Source organism: Pelodiscus sinensis, chromosome 10 (genome assembly GCF_052426305.1).
Source record: "Pelodiscus sinensis isolate ZL-2025 chromosome 10, ASM5242630v1, whole genome shotgun sequence".
Lineage (NCBI taxonomy): Eukaryota > Metazoa > Chordata > Testudines > Trionychidae > Pelodiscus > Pelodiscus sinensis.
In genome coordinates this window covers 3135002-3162033 of record NC_143061.1, presented here as the reverse complement: position 1 = coordinate 3162033, position 27032 = coordinate 3135002, and the positions used below count along the sequence as shown (strand labels likewise).

The window sequence follows — 27032 nt, the reverse complement described above, 5'->3', positions numbered from 1 at the left end:
CTTAAAGCCGGCTTCCCCCGAGCACTGTCACAGGCCAGGCAGGGAGGCAGCGGGGACCTGGCTTGAGCTGGGAATCAGCTGATTCCCGGCTCGCCCCCAGTCCCAGATGCTGCGTCTCTGCTTTTTAAATATAAAAAGCCGCAGGCTCTGAATGCACATTTAAAAATCAGAAGCGCGGGGGAGGGGGGAGAGACCAGCACGAGCCAGGACAGCTGATTCCTGGCTCACGCTGGGTTCCCTCGGCTGCACTTTAGCCTTTTAAATGTATTAGAGCTGGCAGGCTCTTAATACATTTAAAAAGCAGAGCCACAGCAGAGCTCGCTACCGCGCTGGGAGCTAAACCTGCTGCAGCTCCTCCACTTAGCGACTAGTCGACGGAAAAATCCATCAACTAGAAAAGCAGCTGATTGGAACATCCCTAAGGCTCAGGTGGCTGTTTGGCCGGGCGAGTGTGTCTAGCTGGCTCACAAAATCATTTACATTTTCTGAATAATGTGGCTAGTTCACTGCAGCAGTCGACATTATAAGTGGTTGGACACCGCGGGTCTAGACGGTGCTTGGTCCTGCTGTGAGGGCAGGGGACTGGACCGGATCACCTCCCCAGGTCCCTGTCAGTTGTATGATCAATATGCGGGAACAAAAACCAAAACATCTTCCCACGAGCCTAGGGTTGCCAGATGGTTTAACCAAAAATACCGACCACCACCTCCCCACAAAAAAACACCAGGGGAAAACTTCTGTTGATGAAAAAAAAGGGAGACCTCAAAAAAAAAAAAAAAAAAAACCAGCAAGGCCCCTTTAAGAAATGCCTTTGAGGCTTTTTTGGCTTTAACAGGCTGCTGGTGGCCATCTTGTTTTCCTTTTCCGAGCCAGAGGACAGTTCCCCTGCGGAATCAGGTAAACGGGGGGGACTGGGCCCAGTTGCTGAGTGTGTGTCGGGTTGCCAAGTGTCCAGTATTTTCGCCTCCTGGCAGGGAAAAAAAAAAAATCAGAAAATACCGGACGTTTTAGGTGTCCGGTATTTTCTGATTTTTTTTTTTATTTTTTTTTACCAGACAGGAGTCAAAAATATCGGACTGTCTGGGTCAATATGGGACACCTGGCAACCCTCCACGAGCCGTAGGGGACTGATCAGCCTCCTGCTGTCTGTCGTAGTTGCTTTGGACACAGGGCCCGCTAGCGGAGCGACCCAGTAGACACCAGGACCTGATTTCCCAGGGCTGATCTCCAGGCTTTGCTGGCCATACTGGAGACCTGTCCCACCGCCGCAAGGGGCCAGATTTGCAGCGGAGCACTTGGCAGCAGATGTGCACAGGTTCAGGAAATACATCGGATCAGCCAGCAGGAATAGGTCCCCTTGGCTCAGCCCAGGATGCAGCTTGCAGCTCAGGAAACCGAGAGCACGGCTAGTTCTGGCTGTTTTCTGTTTGTCCCTCGGGCTGGAGTGAAATTCGCTGGCAGGGACATCCTCCTCTTGTCACAGGTCACAGGCAGGCGAAGGCTTTGCCTGCCCCAGTGTTCCCAGATTGAGAGGGGGCTGGGTTCTGCACTGGGCCACGTAAAAGCAGGCCAAGATCCGAAACGAGAGCCCCGAACACAATAAGCACAAAGACAGACTCTCTTATGCGGAAAGGGGAGAATACACCAGGGACTCGACTGTACCTACAACCGCGGCAGCAAGGAAAACCGGCAGAGCTCGTGGAGAGAGGGCTGCAGTCCTTGCTTGGACTCAAGGGAGATCAGCACAGCAAGGGAACCAAGAGAAAACGATTTCTCCTTCCTCCCCTTCACGCGTTACCCCTCTGCTCTGTTTTATATTTTTAGCCAGGCCTGAGTCAGGGCTCAACACCCACTGGCCTCGGGAGGGCCACCCAGCTGGCTGGAAAGTTGCAGCCGGAGCCAAGCGCCCTATTTGGCCTTGGGAAACAAAGGCTGCCGGTGTAGTAGCGTTTACGTACTCGGCAGCCCGACGGGAGCGGGGCAGGCGCCTGTGTAGGGAGCAGGGATGTGAAAATGCAGGTCAGCGTGCAACTGCGCTGCTGCTAAAAACCATCGCGGTGACACGCGCTGCACTAAGCGGGGGCCCTGGGGAGCCTGCATGTACCCTACAGCGAGGGGGGGGGCACGGTCCTGCCATGGACGGGGGCTGGAGCTGCCCCCTCCCTGGGGAGGGTGGGGAGCCGCTCCAGCCCCTACTGCTTAACCCTTTACATCCCTAACAAGGAGCAGGCAGCTAAACTAACTCCTCGCTTCCATTCAATACCAGATCCTACTTCACCTCTCAAAACTGCTGTTCTCCCCTCCCTCTCCCTGCCCACCCCCAGCAGTGGCTGTGTTTCCAGGGCTGGATGAAGCAATCCCGCAGATACTGAGCCAAATTCGGCTTTCATGTACCCCAGCTGGCCCTGAGAACGCATCATTGGTGGCTGGGTGCAGGGCACGGAAAACTACATGCCCCAGTGAAATGCAAACTGCATCTACGCAGCTGCCCCTGCATCAGTGGGGCAGCCCTAGAGCAAGTGAGAAGAGAATTCCATCAGTGCTACCCCCGGCTGCAAAAGTCTCAATGTAAAAAGGGGGCGGTTGTCACACATGCAGCCAGGAAGGCGTCCTTTGGCCCATTTTGCTTATTCCAATATTCAACTCGCACACAAAATCCCAAAGTGCATTTACAAATCATAGGGGACCTAGCTCACTTATTCATCGTTTTCAAAGGGTGCATCTAGCATTACCGGCACTGGAGCAAACAGCAAAGCAGCTGGCTGCTTATTCCCAACCAGGAATGTAAAGAACACATCTCAGATATGCAAACTTCATTCCTCTTCCACTGTGTCTCACTCCACACACGGAGGGAGGCACCGCCAGCCACAGCAGGTTTTCGATGGATCTCAGGGAGTCCACAGGCTTGTAAGAACTCAGGAACAACTTTAAACCCCCCTCCCGTTCCAGAACCGAAGCGATCCGTCAGGGTCTGCGCAATTGGTTTTGTTCCCATTCCAAAAAGCTCCGACAGGACGAAAGAAGTGGGTTGGCAGGGCTCTCGGGGTAGCAGCCTTTCAAAGAGAGTGGCCAGAAATAGCCTCGGCAAACAGAAGCGTGGGGATTAAACCAACAGGGAACTGGAGCGAAAAACAACCCCTCGGATAACCCCCCGCTCCAGGGCAAAGTCTTTTTCCAGACGTGCTCTGGAAACTCATGCGGCAATCAGGCGAGGCACGAGTCCCTGGAGAGAGGTTGCTTTCCTCATCTTGTAAGTTCAGGGCCGGGGCCCGAGAACATTCAATTCCCAGCGCGTTAGGCAACACGGGATGGATTCGGATTTCTAAGGCTTGGTCATAATGCCCCCCCTGTGCGAGAGGGATGGGACTGAGCCCTCTAGGATTACAGGTAGCACAGGATGGTAAGAGACCTTTAGTATCCATGGGCATCCTCTGATCCTTTGCCAAGCCAGCGCGCTACTTCCTGAGGGCAGCCCTGCACCCCGAAAGAGCTGCGCTATTTTGCATCTAGCAGCTGCGAAGGACTGTGAGGTTTGGGGGGACACACTGCAAAATTCCTCACACAGTTGGGAGACTTTTCTAGGAGAAAGCTGGAGGATCGCTGGACCAGATGACCCAGCACACACCATAGCTGGAAAGCCCTAGGGGGGAAAAAACCCTTGGAAAATCTCCCAGAGGTGGGGACGTGGGTAGGCCAGGAAAAGGAAGGTCCAGGTATCTGCTTTTCCCTCCTGCACAAGAGGAACCCTTGGTGCATCCTTGGCATTTCGGCAAATCGAGTGCCCCGGATTCCGTGCAAACGGCATGTGCTGCTACGGGACTGGGGGCAGGTTTTCCGCGGCGGCCCCCACGGTGCCCCTGCCGTCAAACACTGCGAACCCAGGAGATCAGAAAGGCCCGGCTGGTCTCCTCCTGGAGAGCCACAGCCTCCAGACCTATTTACATCTCGGCTCCCTTTTGCTACAGGGGAGGCGATGGAGAGACAGGCTGCACTAGCTGTGGAGCCGCAGGAACAAGGTAGGTCCTCCAGGACCCGCACTAGCAGCCACAGTCCCACAGTACTTCTCTCAATGCTGCCTCCGCAGCACGCTGGAAGCAACTCCGCACAGCTGGCTCCGCCCCTGGGAACCCCGCACATTCCCACACTCTGGGCCTGCAACTGTCTTCCCCCGAGCCAGAGGGAGACGAGCCGTGTTCCCGTAAGCTGAGCACATGGGCGGCCGCCCAGGACAGATTCAGGTGCCGCCCAGCTGATTAGGAGAGCGCCCACAGTCGCCCAAAGCCAGTAGCATGCGTTTCTATAGGTGGTGCACATCCACGCTTTTCAGGGTGCACATAAAATTTATTCCACCCATGGATGGAAAAAAATTAGCGGGAACACGAGAGACAACTTAACTCTTTCCCTGCCAACTCCTAAATCGACTCCACCCACCCTGTGATAAAGCATGACTTGACTTCTCTTCCTGCGTATTCACTTGGTCCCGCAACTTGCTGCTGCCTGCACAAGCATTAGGCTGGGGATGCTCACGGATCAGGCATTGAAACAGGGTCCTACGCCCTGTGGAAATAGTGGGATTTAGTCATTTGCAAGTTTACACACCCCGTGCCGTTACTTAGGTCACAATCCTTAAGGCACAGCTAGTCTGAGATCAGCACACGCCACTGCTGTGTGAGCTGCTCTGCTTTCTGGGGAACAGAGGAAACAGACGTGAGTGGTAGTGACGGGGGATGCGATAAAGAGAAAGCACGCGTACGGCGTTCCACGATTCTCAGCTTCCCGGGAGGTCTTCCCCCAAGACTGAGCTTGAATGGGTACAACAGGATGAACGAACACTTCCCGCGACTCAACGCAGCCCACGTCTGAGGCAGACTTAGCTTCTGAAAGCCACATGCATCCGAGCTGCACTCGACTGTCTGTTCAGAGCTTGGCCCGTGTTTCAAGAGGAACCGCCAAGGCCCTGGTGGTAGGAGGCAAACCCCCCTTTTCAATTTGGGAGTAAGATTGGCACAGGGGACTCATGGAAGCCCCCTCCAGCATCTCCATCATTGGTCCTTTCTTCTGCAAAAGCCTCCGAGGGCATAGGCAAAAAGCCAAGCCCGTTCAGTTATTTCAAGTCTCCATACGATGTGCCACATGGCTCCGGGTCTAATTGTCATTTCCACAGTTAAATTTTACTGTAACGCTGGAGTCAGTGTGACACTATTGCAAAAAAAAAAAAAAAAAAAAAAAAAAAAAAGACAACATGATTCTGGGAGGCATGAACAGGAGTGTGGTGAGCAAGACACGAGAAGTCATTCTTCCGCTCTGCTCTGATTAGGCTGCAATTAATATAAATATAATAAAATAAAATAAAAAATTAAAATAATAATAATAATAATAGGGAATATTATGTCCAGTTCTGGGCACCACATTTCAGGAAAGATGTGGATTAATTGGAGAGGGTCCAGAGAAGAGCAACCACACATGATGAAAGGTCTAGAGAACAGGAGCTACGAGGGAAGCCTGAAAGAACTGGGTTTGTTTAGTTTGAGAAAAAAAGAAGACAGAGAGGACACGATAGAAGTTTGCAAGTATCTAAAAGGATGTTACAAGGAGGAGGAAGAAAAATTGTTCTCCTCGGCCTCTGAGGACAGGACAAGAAGCAATGGACTTAAATTGCAGCAAGGGAGGTTTAGGTTGAACATGAGGAAAAACTTCCTGCCTGTCAGGTTGGTGAAACACCAGAATAAATTGCCCAGGGAGGCTGTGGAATCTCCATCCCTGGAGATACTTAAGAGCAGGTTGGACAGACGCCTGTCAGGGATGGTCTAGACGGTGCTGGGTCCTGCTGGGAGGGCAGGGGGCTGGACTTGACCTTTCAAGGTCCCTTTCAGATCTCATATTCTAGTATGCTTTGGGGAAAGCATTTGGTGCATCTCAAGAGACGCTGGGTCCCCAGGTCACTTAGAGTTGTGAGCACCCAGCGCCAAAGTTGGGTCTGTAGAACTGGTACAGAGCAACCCCAGGCCTCCCCAAAATGCCTGCTCCTGCCTGAGGGGCGTGTGGGCCCCTCTGGGCACACAGAAGCGGTAGGACGCCCCGTCAGCCCGCTCCCGGTGCACAAGGAGCCCGCCTGAGACTCACCACACGGCCATGCAACATCAACTCTTGTCACCTCTGACCCAGGCCGGAGTCAAACCCACAACTCGTGTGTGCACACGCTGGTGACGGAGGAATCTCCACGGATCCCCCGTGCCACGCCATCAGCTAATGGGCCCTCAACTGCAACCCGGCGCTCCATTCCCCACTCATCCCGGGCAGCGCCCCAGGAGACACGCCACCAATGGGGGTTAGGGGCATTCTGATGTGGGGGGCCTGACTTTAGAGTCCCGTGTCCATAGGAAAGAATGTAAATAAATGGCCTGATTTTCAAGCACCCAGCAGCTTTTACCATCTTCAGCAGGCGTCCCGGGTGCGAGGCACGACTGGAAAAACAGGCCATTTATTGGAGGTGCCTAAATATGGGTTTAGGAACCTCACGTCCGGTCCCCATGCCCATCACTTGCCACCCATTCCGTCCCTGATGCTGCCTCGGTATCTCTGATTCCGCCCACACATCCACTGTTAGGAACATAAGGGCACTCAGACGGGGGGAGGGGTACGGCTAAAATACAAGCTTTTGTCGGAAAAAGGGACGCAAAATGTGCTCTGCATTTTGCGTACTTTTTTCCAATTCTTCTGTCGGAAGAGGAAGTTTTTCCATTTGGCCCGTCTAGACTGGAATGAGGAATACAGGGGCTTTCGAAACTGTGCGCTTGCTCTTTCATTTAAAAAAAAAAAAAAAAGCAGCAAGTGGAAGAGCAAACACATTCCCTGGACGGTATCCCCCAAAACCCCTGCAGTCTAGTTGTACCCTGGGTCAGACCAAAGGTCCATCCAGCCCAGTATCCTGTCTGCCGCCAGTGGCCAATGCCAGGTGCCCCAGAGGGAGTGAACAGAACAGGGAATCATCCAGTGAGCCCTCACCTATCACCCATTCTCAACTTCTGATCAACAGAGGTGAGGGACACCCTTCCTACCCATCCTGGCTAATAAGTATTGATTGACCTATCCTCTATGAACTTATCTAGCTCTTTTTTGAACCCTGTTAAAGTCCTGGTCTTCACAACATCCTGTGGCAAGGAGTTCCACGGGTTGACTGTGCGCTGTGTGAAATTTAAAAAAAAAAAAAAAACACTTCCTTTTGTTTGTTTTAAACCTGCTGCCTATTCATTTCATTTGGTGACCCCTACTCCTTGTGTTATGGAAGCAAGTAAATGATTTTTCCTTATTCGCTTTCTCCATACCATTTTCCATTCACTTTTCTCAGGATTTTATAGACGTCTGTCATATCCCCCCTTGGTCTCCTCTTTTCCAAGCTGAAAAGTCCCAGCCTCTTTAATGTCTCTTCACATTCCATGATTCTGCTTTTAAATCCAGCGTTGAACACCGCCACGAGTTTGGCCTGCCCTCGCCAGTTGTACGTGGAAAGCTTGCCACCTGCCATGAGACCTAGCGTGCTAACCAAGCAAGCCCCGTGGCAGCCCTGCCCTGGTTACTCCCAAACCCGCCGTCTGCATACCTCCCAGCCATAGAGATTAAGCTGCAAATGCACCCCGTGGACCAGGAAAACATGCCAGCTTGCAAAGAAAACTCTGCTGCGTCTGCACATTGCAAGGCTGGAATTGGAGAGTGAGGAGCGAAGTACTGGCATTCTGCGAGCGGGGGACAGTCCGCCACCTGGTTTCAGTCCAGTTCAGAGCACAAGTCAAGCTTTTATCCAGGCCTGAAGGAACAGGTTTTCCTCCCCCAGCAACAAACAAGAAGCTACAAGAAAATATTTGGCCTCCAGATCTGATAGGCCCCCATCGCACCCTGCCCTACTTTCCAGTGAACACATGTGGGTTTGGCATCCCATCCCAGGGAAGAGAAAAGGACACAGATGATCTGGGTTGAGCAGGAAAGGGAGAGGGGGAAAGAGATGCTATTTCTGTTGATATAATTATTCAGTGGCTAAATCCACGACTCTAGACGTCAGCCTCGGAAGGTCTGTTAAAAGTTGTTACAGAGAGGAGGTGGTTTGGCAGGGAGGCATAGCACGGCTAAGGCATGCCGGTTAGCTACCTACCCTTTGCGTGCGTTCACCCAGACCACCTACCAGCATCAGAATTAAAGCTTCATGGACATTATTGCCTGGATTAGTCAGGGGCTAAAATAAGCAAGGAACTTTGAAGGCTTTGCTCCCCGCAGTCAGAACGGCTGTTACAAACCACAGGTCTGCCGCAGCGTAAAAGCGGAGTCCCTCCACGGCTGGCTGGCAGCAGAGTCATTCCCAATTCAGACGGGTGCAACAGAAATCAGGATCAGCCCCATCCCCTCAGAATGGCGCCGAACGCCGATTCCGGGAAGCGATTCGACGGCATCATTAACCCGTTTATAGTCACAAGCCTTTAAGAGCAGGGGGGTGTCGAACTGGGGGTCATTAGCAGGGAGGCCGTACGCGTCAGCCTCCACCCCAAACCCCGCTTCTCCGCCAGCACCGGGCTGTTAAATTTCGATGAATCAGCTAATCGAGGAGTCGATGGAATTTCGGTCCCGGAACTGCTTCGGTTCCGCTTGAGCCGTTTCCCCTGCTGCCCTCTCCCCCCGCAAAGAAGTTGCTGGGGGGAGCTGGCTTTTAAGCCGGCTCCCCCCCAGCACTGGCTCCTGCTCCCCCCCTTGTGCTTCTGATCCAGAGGCAGCAAGCAGAGGGATGCGCCTAGCTGAGTAGCGAGTAAGCCTAGGGGTATCGGATTTCCCACTAGCTGCTTACATCCCTACACCAGCACTTATAACGGTGTGAAATAGATGAACAAGTGTCTATCATTCATAAGGGGGGCACCCCGAGAGGCGCGCTGTGTCAAAGGGGTCACCGCTACAGAAATGGGGGAACCGCTGCTTTCAGAGCCAAACTGGCTTGTCAGGATCACAACTCTCGGGTCCTTACCAGAGCTGCTCCTCCCTCCATCCCCATCATTATCTCCCCCCCCCCCCCCGCAGCTTATGGCAAACTTTGCTCTCCAAGTGAAACTGACACACAGAGGACTAGAGCATTTCAGCTCCAGGCCCCTGGCTCAAATCTAGTCCAGGGGCCCAAACCGGGGAGGTAGCACAGTTCCCTGTCGCTGCCCAGGAGAGATTCAAATGCCACCCAGCTGGTTGGCAGAGCTCCCCCAGCTGGCAGCCTGCGTTTCCACGGGTGGTGCACATCCTCCCATGCTTTGGTGCACAACACAAAATTTATTCTGCACATGGATGGAAAAATGAGAAGGCACATTGCTTAGAGCCCCCCTGCGAGCCAGTGGAGGATGCGCTCAGCACCTCGCAGGATCACATCCAGACATGGCCAGCAGGAGGCTCACCAGTGGCCCCGGTGAAATGAGCTTGCTAGATCTCAGCCCACTTTGTCGTGATCACGTTGGCTCATGCTGCCAAAAAAAAAAAAAAAAAAAAAAGCCATTGTGCTTGCTAGCTTCGTTGCCTAAACAAGGCGCATCTGCAGCTGCCATTGACTTTAACTGAGGTGGTGGCTGCTCAGATCCGGGGGGGGGAAAAAAAAAAAATCAATCAATCAGGACCCAAGTGACTTTTTAACGTCCCAGAGGCCCTGCCAAGTTAGCACGGAGACAGGCCAGCGTGGGGCGGGGAAGCGACCTGCCCAGTCACAGGCCACGCTGCAGCTGTTCTGGGACTAAATAAAGAGCATCAGTCTTCAGGGCTGTGTATCCAGCCCATTTTCCACACTCACTCCTCAGCGTCAACGCCAACAGAGAAACCCGAGTTTCACTGGGCCAGTGGGTGGGAGGAGTTTTCCAGGATGCTGCCCTCGGGAGCAAGCAGGCTGTAGTTCCCTAGGCCCATGGATTTCAGTCGGAGCTGCTCCTGGTAGTTTGGATTATTTCTTATACAAACTGATCAGAGTGGCTTTGGTCAAATCTTTTTGTCTCCCATGCCTCAGTTTCCCCATCTATTAGTTCATGTTTATGAAGTGTTTGTATACAGCATCAGAACAATGAAATAGAACAAGTTGAACCTCTCTACTCTGGCACTCCCCGGACTGGAGAGGTAGTAGATTTAAAATACAAGCAAAAGGAAGTATTTCTTCACTCAGTGCACAGTCAACCTGTGGAACTCCTTGCCAGAGGATGTGGTGAAGGCCAGGACTTTAACAGGGTTCAAAGACAAAACAGATACATTCATGGAGGTTAGGTCCATCAATGATTATTAGCCAGGATGGGCAGGATTGTCAAAGGCTGGGAATGGGAGACAGATCACTTGAAGATTCTCTGTTCGGTTCACTCCCTCTGGGGCACCTGGAATTGGCCACTGTCGGAGGACAGGATCCTGGGCTAGATGGACCTTTGGTCTGACCCTGAGTGGTCACTCTTATGAACCGGCAAATTTGCTGAACCAAGAAAGGTCCATATTGTCTCGTGACTTTGATTGACAGGTCATTCGCTGCCTTCCAGAGATGTCCACATGGGGCGACGGCATCGCTGTTCTCTCCAGAGAAGACGAACGGATGGACATGGGCCCAGTCCCTTGGATCCGCAGACCCCTGCTCCTCTCCTCCTTCCGAGACACGGGGACGGCTGGAACTGACAGCGCAGCCCCATCTCCAGCTCACTTCAAGGGCAGCAGTGGGACGCCCACAGGCCAACAGCCCAGGTGGTGTTCGCAGAGCAGCCCAAAGCGGACAGCGCTCCATCTCATGCAGATGCCGTTGGTTTTTCTACTGCAATCATTTTAACTTCCCGGACCAGTGAGATGTTTACTCTCTGGGTGAGGGCTGGGGATGCTATTTTAGACGATCTAACTTAAGAGCTTTTCCAAGAACCCAACTCTGCAATCTGTTTATTTAATCAATCTTCAAGAGTGAAGACAAATAAATACCTCTCTATTTATTGTTACTATTCTCTTCCAGACAAATGCCGAAATGTGACACGAGACAGCCAGCTGATGGCAACAAAACGGACAGACCCTCAGGACAGCCTGGCAAGTGACGCCTCTAACTAGAAATAGTTTATTTGAATTCATTTGCTCCAGCACATATTTTTAAGCAGAGCCTTTTCCGTGTGTTATCCTTTGCCACTAGCCATCAAGCATCCAAAGGGAACGATTAGCAAGCGACCAGCATTTTCCTGGTTTTGGCAAATTCATCATGGTGAGATGAACTCTTAAGATTTTTCATAATAGTAGCACAGGCTGAACCTCTCTAGTCTGGAACTCTCTGGTCCGGCAACCTCCGTGGTCCGGCATGATTTCAGTTAGCCGGATGGCCACTTATGAATGCGGCCAAGTTTCCCACAGTCCCATAAAGTTTGTTTACAGCCCCCAGGCCTGGTTCTCAGTGTTCTGTGTTGTTCTTTAGCTCCGATTTACCCCTCCAGATCTTCTAAGAGCCCAGCAAGCAGTGGAAGTGTTGGATATGTTGGTCATGCTGCTAGATAATACTGGCCTCCCATGGTCCAGAAAATTCTCTGGTTCAGAACACCCGAGGGTGCTGGACTAGAGAGGGTCAAGCTGTATTTACATTTCTATCACACCACAAAAACCAAAGTTGTTTACATTCACCAACTGACACACAAAGTAAATAGGAGTAACTTCCTCCACTACTGAAATGCAGCCATCTCTGGTGTCGAACAGCACAGCTGTTTATAACACACAGCAACCCTGCACATAACCTTAGCACCAGAAATTAAAAATAGTGTCCTGAGTTGAAAAACAGTGGTTAGGCAACAGGAGTCTGGTTCCAGTCCCCATTTTACTGGTGCAAATCCAGATTAACTTCATGCCTTCCATCTACTGACTCCAGCTTTACACCAGCATGAGAGGAGACACTGGCCCACTGCAATTGCACAGTTTGACATTTAGGTGGGCAGAATGCAATCTTGTGAAGAAATTTGGCACCGGGACCTGGTAAACGTGGCTAGTCTTGCAACAAGTGTGAAGGGATCTTTAATGGCGGCAAGTGGTCCGTTTCAAGTCTCACTTTGGTGCTGGTGACAGAGCACAGGGGAGATTTAAATATGTAAAGGTGATTTGATCAAACGCTCCAGCAGGAGTTCTGCATTACTCAGATTGTAAACCCTTTGGAGCAGGGACTGTCATTTTGTTCTGTGTTAATACAGCACTTAGCACGATGGGAAACATGGCTGGGGTGCGTAGGTTACAGGATAATACAACTAATAATACTCCTCCCGACCCTGCTTTGTGGTATGGCCTTGGTCAAGTCATTTAATCTCCCGTGACTCAGTTTCCCCAACCGCATTAGCTAATATTTCTGAAGTGTTTTAAAACCTTTGGATGAAGAATCTTGTACAGCATCAGAGCAATGTAATATTTAATATCAATTCACAGTGACATAGTACTGATAGCAGAATGCCATAGAGAGGATGGTGTAGTTAAAGAGACACTGAGGTTAAATTTAGCCTGTCTCCTTGCCTGCAGATACTGCTCCTGCAGCTCCCATTGATCGGTAATGGAGAGCTGTGGCTGGTGAAGGGGCCGTGGGGGAGAGGCCTGTTGTGGATGTGGGGTGGGGAAGATCATGAAGCCACTGCTATGCATGCCAGATGCTTGCGGGGGTGTTTTTACAACCAGTTTTAAAGTAAACTTAAGATCAACACAAAGGTTTTCATTTTTTAAAAGAAAAACAAAGGAAACTACTTTATTAAAACAACCTCTCCTCTATTGGTGTCCTAAACACTGCCACAGTATACTAATGCATGAAATCCTCAAAGTGATACTGGCTAGAAACAAACACAAAAGTTATTCTGGTCAGTCTGAAATTGTTATCCTAGCCGAAAGAAATGCAGAAAAGGAACAGAATAAATCGTAAATATAAGTTAGATTTTAAAGCGCTTCCCATGTTAATGATCTCTGGTGTAAGGAGGAGAGGGAAGAACATGGGTTTCTGAAGAATAATATTCTTTATCCTGACAATGCTTCAATGAGCTTCCTTCCCCCTACATCCAAATCTCTCTTGAATTACACCTTAAGATGGATTTGGAGATAGCAGGCTACCAAAATAATATTTATGCAGAGTGCCTTGTCATGGTGCACAAAGCTGGGAGAGGCAGAGTAGACAGGCAAACAAACAGACATGGGTTTAGCAATGGATAGTTGGAAAAAGTAGCAAGCACTGAACAGAGAAAAGCAAATGTGGAAGGAAGCAAACTCCATTAAGATCATATGGCAAACAAAATCTAGGGAAAAGGGGAATAGGAAAAACGTTCAAAGGAGTAAATGAGAAACTCAGAGAAAGGCCGCAGAGGGTAGATTAAAAGCAGCAATTGTTTTCGATAGCCCTGCCAATTTTTCCAGGGGGTTACAAATTATTTTTGGCCAGGGATTCCTGACTCGTGGGAATCCGTGGAGGGGGGGGGGGACGGCCGCTGTGCTGTGCGTGGGCAGACTGTCGGTAGCAAGTTCCAACCAGGTTACTAATGCAGCAGTGTGTAACTGGCGAATGCCATCATGTCACGCCATTTCCTGCTTCCCCAACCCACATGCTGAGAAACCCCCTGAAGAGGGCAAAAGCTTTGGCCTCCAGGCCGCATTCAGAAACCAACCAACATTTCCAAGGCAGCAGAAACAGGCTGGTCCTAATTCAACGCCAAATCCAGATGGGAAACAGCCTCAGTGACTCCTCCACCCCGTCCTTCCAAAGCCCAGCAGGTTTCAAAGCCCAGGCTGTAATAGACAGTCCAGAAGTCAAGAGCTCCGGTCACACTACTTCTTGTGCTGGGAACATCACACATCCGCAGGGCGCAGCTCGTCCAGGCGACCACACCCCTCTCAGGAGTCCGACTGCTCTTGGGGACCCCAAGTTTCACCTCACTTAAGCAGACACAAAGCCAGGGGCGCCCCAGCCCACCTGCCGAAACATGGCTGGCTTCCGCATGGCTACTGCCCAATTAGGAAATCGACCAACTGGAATATCAATATTGTACCTACATGCTGTCGTGTTGTATACAGAGCCAGGGCATCCCCCTCCCAGGGGCTGTTTTGGGCTGCTCCAGCCTCTGCCAGAAGGGTGAGATGCACTGGTTAACCATTTGCACCCCTAATTCAGATCACGCTGCTCCAGTGGAACTCCCTGACTCAAAGGGGTCACTGCAGAGCAACAGCAAAAGGAGATGGTCATTTGGCCCCCCTGCCTCAGTTTCCCCCTCTTCCCAGCAGAGAGGAGAGAAGATACCTCCCTGCCTCACAGAGCTAGGATGTGGATTCATTCCTCTTTACACAGCACCCTATTTTGCCGAGCCGTAGGTTTTATTTATTCCTTGTTTTGTCACTGCCCCCAGAGGGAGCGTTCCCCTCCCTTCCGGAGAACTAACCAAGCAGGCAGGAGGTCACTTGGAGTGGGACGGAGAAAGCACATTCCACCCCGCTCGCTCTCTCCCCAAACGCAAATGACATCAGCTCCTGCCGGCCAGCCGCACCAGGGACTAGCTGGAAATACCCAGCCACCCGCCCACCCCTGGCAGAGCGCCGGGGAGGGAGTGGCCAGGAGACACAGAGGGATGGGTTGCTCCATCCCATATCCTCTTCGGCCGAGAGGCAAAGTGGCGAGAGCCAGGCACAGCTGGGATTGCCAAAGGCCTGCAGCGTGGTTTTTTTTTTGGGGGGGGGGGGGGGAAGCACTACACCCACCGCCAGGAATCCGTTCTCCGCAAAGGCACCAAAGAGCCGCCGACCAGCAGCAACCGCGATGTCTAATGAGCCAAGTGGGAGCCGGAAGCCTCCTTTCGGGGTCACAATCTGCCTGCCTCCCTCCCCGCGTCATACCCGTGCGCAGTGCAATGGGTGGGGGGAGAGACCCTCTTTTGCTGATCAACGTCTGCGGGAGAGAGAGATGCGCTTCCGAGCCACCCAGCGTGGCTTCCCCAGTACCCTGACCCTGCTACGAGCACACTGCACGCGTGCAAGGCCCGTGCGAGTGCTACTCCTAGGGCACGGCGCAGACGAGGGCAGCCCGGAACACAAGGGCCACATGCAGCCCGTTGGGGTTGTGTGTGGGGCCGGTGAGACATTTTGTTATTGTGGCTCACATGCCGGGCTCCCAGATTCCGCCGGTTTCCACCCACATCGGTTTTCCCAGTGGCACACACGTAAAGCCAGGCCATGGGACACAGCAGTGACCCTGAGAACCACACGCTCACTCTGCAGCCAATCACAGCACGGCTACGGTTCCATCGGCCACGCCCTGCACATCCTCGTGAGCCACACCGCCCTGTTCTAAGAGACTCTTGGCTGCGACAATCCCGCAGCCCACGGAGACGAAGGAGGCCACCGACGCAGCCCCTCGCTAGCCTCAGCTGCCCACGGCTGGCCTGAAGCCACTGGCACCCGCAGGTGCCCGGCCAGTGTGGAATTTCCTAAAGCAGAGCCTCTCAAACGTCTTGGCCAGCAGCCCACCCCGCTCAACGCAGACCTTCCCGCGCACCACCAGCCACGACGACAGAACGGGTGCAGGAGCGGGCGGCGGCGGAGGGGTCTGGCCGGAAGGACGGGTGCAGGAATGGGCTGGAGAGAGCGGCCTATAGGGGGGGTTCAGGAGCAGGGGAAGGCGTGAGGGAGATGGAGGTGCACGGTCTGGGCATGAGGGGGTTGGAGGGTGCTTCTGTGGCTCCATGCCTCCGGCCGCTCCCCGGCTGCTCCCATTGGCTGTGATTCCGGCCAACGGGAGCAGCGGGGAAAGCCTCCAAGGCCAGCAGTTTCCTGCACTGATGTTCCCCCAGCTGCAGGGGAACAGAGCCGCCTCCTTGCCCCGCAGGCCCCCCTCCCCCAATGTGGGGCAGCCAGCGCTGGCACTCCAACTTGGGGAGGAGGGGCAAGACTGGGCTCCCCGCTGCAAGGCAGGGGGTGAGCCCATCTCCAAGACAGGCGGACCACGATTGGAGACCCACTGTCCTGAAGTGAAGGAGCAGAAGCTGAGATTGCAAACAGCAATTGCCAGACCAGAAACAAAATCTCCCCCTGCCCCGACCTAAGGAGGCGTGCCAGGCTCACGGGGCAGCAGAACCCCCATGCAGAGAGGTGACCAGGGGACAAAGGCAGGGAGCCCCAGCCGTGTCTGTGGGGGAAGAGAGGGTGTATATGGGGGGTTGTTCTATGCATCACCATCAACCCTTTTCTCAGCCTCCCCCTGCCTCCAACTCCCAGCTCCACTTCCTCCCCCAGCTTCAGGTTTCAGTGGGGCGGGAGGGACGCATCCCGACCCCTGGGGAATATGCCAAACCCACTGCCTCAGACACGGCACAGAAAGAGGATTTGGATCCTAGTGCCCATATGCCCGGGAAGGAGGGGGTAGCCCAGGGGGTGGCAGGCAAATCCAGTCTTGCCCAGCTGAGCCGGGTCAATCTTTGCACCCGCAGGACCTATCCCCGTATCATTATGGAGAGAAATTGTTCCAGCTCGCAGACCTCACGGAGGGCTTCTCTCAGGAAGAAAGCTGCTAGACCAAGTGGCTCCCTGAAAGCCAAGGCTGAAAAACCTTAGATCAACAGAAAAAAAAGTTTCCATAAAAATGATTTTTAAACTTCCAATTAAAATAGTTGTCGTCAAAAGGAAAAAAACCCATCTCCTGAGGCAGCGTCTGAAATGCAAACATTGACATAGCGCCCGAGAACATTCACGGCTACATTCCGTGGGGTGGGCATGTTTGAGAGGGAACACAAGCTCAGATTCTTAAAAGCTTTTCAGTTCCTAACCTCCCAGTGACGTCAATACGAGTTGGACCCCTGACTACCGTTGAGGAGCTGGGCCATACGCTCTGGGGACTGTCAAATCACAAACTTTGGCAGGAGCTCTGAGAGCACTATCGAATAGCCAAACCTTCTTTCAACTCATTTCAACATCTTAATGGGACCCCGGAAAACTTAGCCACACCTATGAGAAGTGGACATCTGGCTCACTGAAATCACGCCAGACCACTGATGTTGCTGGACCAGAGAGGTTCAGACTGTAGAAGGAGGAATGGAAGCCAGCTCTCTTTTGGAAAACACATTCACTGAGCCTACAACAGACATTTTGCTCAAAAGGAGCCAGACGCAAGAGGTTAAATCCAGATCCCTCCGATCTCTATGCAAGTGGATTCCTGAACCCATTGGGAACCCACAAGATTTGCTTCTAAGGAGAAAGCTCAAACCCTTGTACTCCTAGGAAGGGGACTTACGTTGAGCTCCACGTACGTGAAGGCATCCCTCCGTGAAGAACTCCTTGCAGAATCAGCATCTAAGACGCTGGCAGAAATCTCTTCTGGACCAAATTACAAACCTGTTTCTTGGGGGTATTGCTATGTGGGGCTGCCCACTGTGGTTCTTAACTTCCAGCCGGTCCTTTGCTTTGCATTTCCAGCCCTGTGGATTGCAAAAACCTCCAACTAAGACATTAAAGAGCAGCTCTGATGTTCAGCGGGTCTTTAATCACAGGGCTGACAATGGCCACCCATGTGTTAGCTACACAGCGACCAAACAGTACAAGCGTTTATGTTTTCGAATGGTTGCTTCTCCATTTGACTTGGGCAGCACCAAGTCATGCTCTCCATCAAAAAGGAAAGAACTCTACCTGCTGTTAGCAAACCATAACCTTGTGTCAATTAAATACGGGGAAAGTCCAGAGGGAACATCCCAGTCATATTGTAAAGTTCATCTTGGCATAGACTAAATTCCCCAAGAGTCTCTATACTGTTAGCCATAAACAGCCAGCTTACATCAGCAAATACAACAGCAGCCTGGAATTAAAAGAGAGCCCGTGTCAGCTGTCCTGGAGATTTTCTGCCCCCAGCAAGTTCATTCTTGAAGAGGAAACAGGGATTATGTGGGAATGATTATCAGGACAAGGGGCAGAGAATCGGGATTTCCGAGGTTAGAATCGATGTTTTCGTACAGTATCCTACAAAGGATTTCACAGCACACACCGAAAAGGACCAGGAGGTAGATACAATATAATAGTAGAAATCAAGGATCCTTTTGCTACCCATACAGAGAAAGGAGGTTTCACTGCACCCACGGGGGTCTGAAAACGACAGGGTGCACCCAGCACTAGGATGTCAGGTGCTGGGTCTTGTTATTGCAGGGGGATCAGGTGAGTGGTGGGGGCACTAAGGCAGGTCTCTGCCTGGCCTAGCACTGCAGACTGCACTGAGCCGCAGAAGCAGCCGGCAACAGGCCAGGCTCCTAGGTGGTCAGGGGAGCGCACCCAGGGCTCTGCGCACTGCCCCGAGCGCTAGCTCCACACTCCCATGGGCTGGGAACCTGCTGCGGCTGCTTCTGGGGGCAGTCTGGTCTGCGGCGCCAGGAGAGGCAGGAAGCTGCCTTAGCCCTCTGTCCGGTGCCCGGGAGCCGCTCGAGGTAAGCTCCTCCCGCCCCAACCCTGATCCCCCCCCTCCAAGATGGAGCCCCTCACACCTCCCAAAACTCCATCCTCATCCCCACCCCAGAGGCCACATTCTAGTTGGTGGGTCACGGTGCCAACAATTTCCTTCAATGGGGTCATGAGAAACACAAGTTGGAAAGCCGCTGGGTTAATTACGGCCACGCTGAAGTGAAAAAGCCTCTTGTACGACAACCCCCCAGATGTTGGGTTTTCCTTAAAACATTCCTCGTCAGGCAGGTCACTTCCACGCCTAGCCCCGTCTCCTCCTACTGAAAGTGAAAGGGACGAGCCCAGATGCTGTCAGGATGCGTTGTGAGGCCCCAGCCTCCAAAGAACTGGAGAAGGCACCTACCTGGCATAAGCCACAACAACTCAGGAGACAAACTAGACTCTTAGGCTAGATATTCACCCGGCACCTGCTTGTCACCAACCCTTCAGATAACATGGCTTTCATTTCCCCCGTGCCTTCCACTGTAAGGGGCCACACACACACACTTGGCTTCACACCTGCTGCAGTGGATTCCACAGGGTGCCCAGAGCCAGATGGATGGATGGGGCAGGATGCCACAGTCTCACCTGGATGTATGCCCACCACACACAGACACAGAGCTCCAGGTGCCAGATTTCTAAAGGTTTTTAGGCACCCCAAAGATGCTACTAGGCACCTAGTGGGATTTTCAACAGCGCCCAAGCACCAAATGCACCCCCACTCTGGACGCATGCAGGCCTTGCAGCTCTGGCCCTAGGCGTTGGTGGGGTTGGTGGACGGGATGAGGACATATGGCGATGAGGGGAGTTAACAGAAAGACAGGTGAGTGGATAGAGAAGCCAGCTGGCATCTCTGTATCTGGAGACAGGTCATGGGAGGAAGGATGGATGGAAGAGGCACAGAGATGGGGGAGGGAGGCGGGCTGACCAGGACCAGCTCTCACCTGGGTGTACAGCCGCTACAGTCCTTGTAGGGCACCCTGCACACAGGGATGGGGGGGGGGGGGGATGGATGGAGTGCTGGGGGAGGGTGGAGATGGAAGGGAGGGAGATGGATGGATAGTGGGGGGCTGGGGGGAGAAGGATGGTGGCCCTAGGGCAGGAGAACCAGGGCTTGTGGGTTTGGTTGGGCTGGGTGCCGAAAGCAGGCAGCTGTCCAGCACCCAGAAGCAGAGGATGGATGGTGAGCTTGCTGGATGGAAGACTGGATGCTGGTTGGGGTTGGGGGGCCAAACCAGCTCTCACCCAGACACACACTCACTGAAGCAGCCCGAGCCCCCGCTGGCAGGGCGGGCGGAAGGGGGAGAGATGGAAGGAGGATGGCAGGGGGTGGGGAGCTGGGGGCCTTGCGCTCCCCGGCGTGTAGGCCCGCTGCGGGGAGGCGCGGGGCTCCCTGGAGGCAGGGAGGGAAGCGGGGCGCGGAGGGGGCCGGGCGCTCACCTGGATGTAGGCCCGCTGCAGGTAGTTGTAGGGCACCCTGCGCTGGAAGTCGGCCCGCACGTCCTCGCTGGCGCGGTGGCGGGAGGCGGCCCCCAGGCGGCGCCCTTGGCACCCCCGCAGGCAGCGCGCCCGGCGCAGCAGGGAGCCGAAGAAGCGCAGCTCCCCGCCGGCGCCCGGCCCGAGCCGCGCCAGGGGCTCCCGGCAGCCGAGCGCGCAGCGCAGCCGAGCGGCGCGCAGCTCCCGGGCGCTGCGCAGCGCCCGCTCCAGCCAGCGCACGGCGCCCGCGAAGTCGCCGCCGTCATAAGCCTCCACGCCGCGGGCGAAGAGCGCGTCGAAGGGCGGCAGCGGGTCGGGCTCCGGCTCCGGCTCGGGCTCCGGCCGGCCCAGCAGCGGCAGCAGCAGCAGCAGCAGCGCGCCCCAGAGCCGGCCCCGGCCGCCGGGGGCCATGCGCTGCGCTCGGGCTGCCCGCGGGGCTCCGGCTCCACGTGCTGCGCCGGGACCCCCCCGGCTCGCCGCCTGCTCCTCGGCCGGCCTCCTGGGCGTGAAGCGGCGGCCGGGCTCCGCGGCTCTTAAAGGGACCCGCTGAGTCACACGCCCCTCCTGCGCCGGGCAGGGCTGGGGCGGGCTCGCCCCGCTTTGCCCAGGCTCGGCGGAGCTCGCCCGAGCCCCGAAGGAGGAGCCGGCTCCCCCAGCGGATCTGCTGCAGCGGGACAAGGAGCCCCCCCCCCCCGAGATTTCAGCGACTTTAACTCCCCCCCTGGCCAGGCGGCTGGGTCGGTGCCAGAGCAGAAAGGTGGCGACAGTCGGGGGGGGGGGCATGCGAGGGCGCCCCACTAAGCAATTAACATATGGACGGGGGCACAAGTCACCTGCGATGCCCCGGTTTTCTAGGGGGCAGCCCATAGATCCGGGGCTTTGATTTACCTCGGGACCTACGCTCAGCCCGATTTTTCACACCCTCTCTGGAGCGGGGCACAGGCGTCTCCCCACCCCGCCCCGGCCCCAGAGGAGAAGAGATGCAGGCCTGGGAGTCCCCACCGAGCCCCCTGGTCCAGGGGTACAGACAAGGAGTCAAGAGCCTGGCCCAGGGAGGTCAGGGTCTGCAGGAGTAGAGAGCAGGCTGGGGGGGGGGGAGGGCTAGTCATAAATCCAAACAATTTCACCCACTTGTTGCAGAAATGTCGGTCTGCAGCTCTGAGCCTTTAAGGCCCTGGACCTGGTAGCTAAGATCTGCCTGATCCAGGGCAAGGATGGGGCCAGAAGACAGGAAATGCTGTGGGAAGGAAGCCCAGCTGGTGTACAGATTACTAGTTATGTGCCCAAATCTAGCAGGCTGGAAGGGGCAGCATTTGGAGGGGGGGGGCTGGGAAGCCAAGGAAGTCCCTCTGTAACCATTAGAAAAAGATTCCCAGCTGCAGGCAATGTATTTTCTTCTCTCCTGCTTCCTCAAATTCCCTGCGGTTGCAGTTCTATTTGCTACATATTTCATGACACTTCACTCTGCAGCTCCAAGGCCTCTGGCTTCTCTGCCCCCATTCCCACCTACACAGGCCTCCATCCTTTAGGAATTTTGCAAATAAATCATCGGGGATGGGCATCGTGAGCCAGAGCTGCGAGGTCTGTGAAGCATCTTCCTCATTTCCCAGCTGTGTGTGTGTGTCTCTCTCTCCAGGGTTCCCTCTGCAGCACCGCCAAAATATTACTCATTTTGGATTAGTTTTAAGGCATTTTTTTCCCCCTCAAGCTTTTCATTCTTGCAGCGGAGTATTTGGCAAATGCAGCTCAATGAAATATTCAAAAATCTTACTCGACGCTGAAAAAACCCCTCGCTGTAATGTGAACGCCTCTTGTTGACTCCCAGGCAACAGAAACATTGTGAAAAGAAGTCCCGTTGAGGAAGGGGAAACTCGCTTTCACTGCACATGGTGATGTGGGCAAAAGTCTGTTGGATCCTTTCTTTTGAAACCCCAGAGCTCATTCAGTTGCTGCCTGTCTGCCTTTTTGGGGCAGAAACTGTCATTTATTTCCGTTTGTACAGCTCCTAGCGTAATGGGCCCACCAAGCTGATTGTGGCCTGAAAGCACTACTGGAGGGTAAATGCTTAATAATAACAACGGACCCATGAAAATAAACATAGATCAGTTCTGGTAGCTGTCCGTCCAATTGGTTCTTAATAACCTCCAGCGATAGAGATTCCGCAACCTCTTCTGGAACCAGAACTTCATCGCCTTTGTAGTCAGAAAATGTTTCCTTGTGTCCGAGCTAAAGTTCTTGTGCAGCAGATTTAACCCATTGGTTGATTTAACCCTACATGCAGTACAGTTCCCTTCATGCACCAGTGTAAATCAAGGGCAGAGCTAGGAGAAATTTTAAACGGAATCATTTATTTGACCAAACAATGCAGCTTCCGTCCACCCAAAACTGCAAGCCTATTTGACAAACATAGTTTCAGCCATTCCCAAATTAGCCGAGGGAGGAGATGGTACTTCCATCCTTGACCTCTCTCTCTTTATTACTAGGAGCCCACCAAATTCATGGTCCATTTTGGTCAATGTCACAGTCATGGGATTTTTTTAAACGTTCAATGTCATTATTTCAGGTATTTAAATCTGAAATGGCATGGTGTGGTATCCACAGGGGTTCTGACCCACAAAGGAGTTGGGTGGGGATTGCAAAGTTATTGTAGGGGGGTTGTGCTATTGCTACCCTTACTTCTGTGCAACTGCTGGCAGCAGCGTTGTTTTCAGAGCTGGAGAGCAGCAGCTGCTGGCCAGAAACCAAGCTCTGAAGGCAGAGCTAGCAGCAGCAGCAAGGACGGCATGTTTTGGGGTTGTCACCCTTCCTTCTGCGCTGCTGCCTGCCGAGTTGGACCCTTAGGGTACGTCTACACTACATGCCTCTGTCGGCAGAGGCATGTAGATTTGTTTATTCAGCAAAGGTAAATGAAGCCGCGATTTAAATGATTGCGGCTTCATTTACATTTACATGGCTGCCGCACTGAGCCGACAAACAGCTGATCAGCCGTTTGTCGGCTTGCCGCTAGTCTGGACGTTCCCCCTGTTGACATCAAAGCCCTTTGTCGGCAGCCCCGGTAAACCTCATTCCACGAGGAATAACGGGGCTGCCGACAAAGGGCTTTGATGTCGACAGGGGGAACGTCCAGACTAGCGGCGAGCCGACAAACAGCTGATCAGCTGTTTGTCGGCTCAGCGCGGCAGCCATGTAAATGTAAATGAAGCCGCGATCATTTAAATCGCGGCTTCATTTACCTTTGCCTACAACCCTAATCTACATGCCTCTGCCGACAGAGGCATGTAGTCTAGACACAGCCTTAGTCAGCAGCTGCTGCTCTCTGGCACCCCAGCTTTGAAAGCAGTGACCCAGAAGTAAGGGTGACTTCAGAGCCGGGCACACAACCAGCATTCCTACCACTGTGCTCCACTTGCCCAGCTCTGAAGGCAGCACAGAAGGACGAGTGACAATACCATGACAATATCTTATTAAGAAAGGGATAGAAAATAAGACCCAGAATATCTTACTGCCCTTGTATAAAACTATGGTACGCCCACATCTGGAATACTGCGTACAGATGTGGTCTCCTCACCTCAAAAAAGATATTTTGGCCTTGGAAAGGGTTCAGAAAAGGGCAACTAAAATGATTAGGGGTTTGGAACGGGTCCCATATGAGGAGAGGTTAATGCAACTGGGACTTTTCAGTTTGGAAAAGAGGAGACTGAGGGGGGATACGATAGAGGTCTATAAAATCATGAGTGGTGTGGAGAGGGCCGATAAAGAAAAGTTATTTAGTACTTCCCTAAATAGAAGAACTAGAAGACACCAAGTGAAATTAATGGGTAGCAGGTTTAAAACTAATAAAAGAAAGTTGTTCTTCACACAGCGTGTAGTCAACCTGTGGAACTCCTTGCCAGAGGAGGCTGTGAAGGCTAGGACTATAATAGAGTTTAAAGAGAAGCTAGATAATTTCATGGAGGTTAAGTCCATAAAAGGCTATTAGCCAGGGGATAAAATGGTGTCCCTGGCCTCTGTTTGTCAGAGGCTGGAGAGGGATGGCAGGAGACAAATTGCTTGATCATTGTCTTTGGTCCACCCTCTCTGGGGCACCTGGTGCTGGCCACTGTTGGCAGACAGGATACTGGGCTAGATGGACCTTTGGTCTGACCCAGTACGGCCGTTCTTATGTTCTTATGACCCTCCTAAAATAGCCTTGTGACCCCCTGGAACTCCCTTTTGGGCCCGGACTGCCCATTTGAGAAACTGCTCTCCCCTGTGAAATCTGCAGAGTGTATGGTGAAAGCACACAAAAGGCCGGATTTCCCAGTCTGTTCTGCCTGGCTGTAAATTTAGTAGGGCCCTTTGTAGAACATTTATCCCAATGGTTTCGGGCCCTCCCACAGGATATAGGTGACCAAAGTGTCAATCCCTGCGCTGGGATGGACCCAAAATTGACTTTTTTGAGTCACCCAAAATTGAGTCACCCAAAATTTCAGCTACCGTTCAACCCAAGCCAACATTTTTTTTTCCTGGATCTGCCACTGAGCTGAAAAAATTGTGTGTGCAGGTCTGGTCATGACAGTACAGCAGAGTCACACAGGTGTCAGAGAGAGATGCTTCACACCAACTAGGCCAGTTTTTGCTATCAGTAACACTCACCCGTTTCAGAGTAATTGTACTGGGCCTGCTTCGCTTATCTGGGATGTGCGCCAGGGTAGGGCCATTGACCTCCATGGATTCAGACCGGATTTATGCTTTGGTACCTGAGATCTGAACTTGGACATCATTTTCTGTAGTGGGGAGACCGGTTAGATGGTGGAGTCTGGGTCTCTGTTACAGAATTGTTCCCCAGCATGGCGCTCTCATTCTTGGCCTGGTTCTGGCCCCTTTATTCTACTTCTGCAGCAAGAAAGGGCTTCCCACTTGTAAAGGGCGTCTTCCAACGTGGGGCTGTGCCCACAGTGGGACTGACACCGAGTAGGAGGGGAAACGGGTGCCGCTGGAATATCGTGCTCTGGGTATTCTAGATGGTGCCTTGGGATTCTGGGGGAATCTCTCCCACCTGCTCACAGGAGGGACCCCTGTTTGTGTCCACCAGCGAACACTCTCCTTGGCAGCTGTCAACAAAAGCTCCCTGCTCCAGACCGGAAGAGGCTTGTTCTTTCCTAGTGCAGTTGGCCAGTTATGCTGGAATGCCCCTTCCTTATCTTCTGCACCCCTGGGTGTACTCCGATCCCTGCTCACTGCCGTTCAAGGCATCTCGCCGTGTGTACTGTCAAACTGAAACGAAGTTGAACAGAGCTTGTGATTCAAATAAAGCAAGTCAAAGGAAGGTTACAGAGAAAAGGAAAAGCTCAGACACAATCGAGAGCCCGTACCCAGCGCGTTGCTTTTCTGGGTTTCTCCCCCAACGGTCAGTCCTTACAGTGCTGTCCAGGAAGCTGTGATCCGCCTTCCATCGGCAATTCCCACTGGCTGGGTCTCCTCTGTGCCTGTTCCGCTTCTCTGATACGATATAGACGATTGTTTCTCCCTCACCTTCCCTCCCCCCACACCCTCATCCCAGGAGATCCCCTAGTCTCAGACTAGTCTGCAAGGTCCAGGCAGTAGAATCCTAGAATCCTAGGGCTGGAAGAGACCTGAGGAGGTCATCGAGTCCAGCCCCTAGTAAACAGGCCCATCACTGTTCTCCGAGTTGATTGAGTTAACCCGGGGATCCTCTGCACCTCGGGTGACAAGTTTCATTTCAACCATTTGAAGACCTACTAGTCTCCATTTTACATCTCTCACAAACTCTTCTCCATACGCAATAACAGCAACCCGCAACTGGCTCTTCGCTTTCAATGGAGACCGCACGATTCTCAGATACGGGCAATACATCTGTCGGGACGTCTCCGCATCGCAGCGTTCAAGGCTGCGCTCGTCTGGGCTGGGCGCCAGACCAGCCCCCGAATCAGAGGCGTGCAAAGGAGAAGTTACACCCTGCATCCCCTGAGAGGCACACGCCGGAATCCAGGCCCAAGTGTTATTTGCAGCTAGGCTGTATTTGATTTCGTCCTCTCTTTCCAAGCCGGTTACCCCAGGACTCACCACACACCGTCAGCTCTAAGGCCTCGACTAGGAAGGAACATGGAGCCTGAATGAATGGAGCAGGACTGAAGTGAAATGAAATATGTGTTACCTTTTCTGAGCCAAATGTTCTTTTGAGAAAAACCTTTCTGAAACAACCCAAAGGGTTCTTAGCACAAGGTGTTCTTTAAGAGCCGGTTCCTGCCACCTTACTCATTGAATGGATCTGCTTCTGATCTCGCACCAGATTTACACTGGCATTGCTCCAGCTGTGTCAACAGAATTACTCCTGATTTGCATCGCTGTAAGAGCAGAAGACGTGCAGGAAGGAGGAAGATCAGGAGCCCACAGGTCCAGCAATACTACTACTCATTTATTATCACCATCATTTGTAATGTAATAGGTAGCAGGTTTTAAACAAACCAAAGGACATTTTTCTTCATGCAGCGCACAGTCAACCTGTGGAACTCCTTGCCAGAGGATGTAGTGAAGGCCAGGACTTTAACAGGGTTCAGAAAAAACTAGATACATTCATAGAGGTTAGGTTCATCAATACTTATTAGCCAAGATGGTAGAGATGGTGTCGCTGGCCTCTGTTTGTCAGAGACTGGGAATGGGTGACAGGGGAGGGATCACTCGGATGATTCCCTGTTCTGTTCCCTCCCTCTGGGGCACCGACATTGGCCACAGTCAGAGGGCAGGACACTGGGCTAGATGGACCTTTGGTCTGACCCAGTGTGGCCGTTCTTATGGTAACCAGGTCCCAAGATGCCCGAAACAACTTTCAAGCCTTAATGAAAGGCGTAATTCTCAGTATGCAACAGCTCAGCCCGTGTTCAGCTGCTGTTGATCCTGGCTCCTGTGAGGTTGTTTTGAAAGGGTATTTTTCGTACATAAAACATTTAATCCCAGAATCCGAGGGTTGGCAGAGACCTCAGGAGTCATCGAGTCCAGCCCCAACTAAACCATCTCAGCTAGGGCTTTAATCTAAAGCTCCCCTCTCACCTGGACCCGGACATAGGTCAAAGCACGGGTGACTTGGCAACACGACAGGAGAGAAATGTTCCCCAAGTGGATTTTAA

General features: G+C 52.9%; 1 protein-coding gene and 1 long non-coding RNA gene across 2 annotated transcripts in view; one reads left to right on the top strand and one right to left on the bottom strand.

Annotated features, from left to right (window-relative positions):
* P3H2 (prolyl 3-hydroxylase 2) overlaps window positions 1-20434 on the bottom strand; it is a 114104-nt gene extending 93670 nt beyond the window's left edge. The window contains exon 1 of the mRNA XM_075938264.2: window positions 19870-20434. Coding sequence (XP_075794379.2) covers window positions 19870-20316 — 447 coding nt within the window. The 5' untranslated portion in view covers window positions 20317-20434. The remainder of the gene's footprint in view (window positions 1-19869) is intronic.
* LOC142830820 (uncharacterized) lies at window positions 843-11121 on the top strand. Its single transcript, XR_012906333.2, has 3 exons — window positions 843-897; window positions 10508-10839; window positions 10982-11121. It is a non-coding gene; the product is annotated as an uncharacterized LOC142830820 (long non-coding RNA).
* Window positions 20435-27032: the final 6598 nt, after the last annotated feature.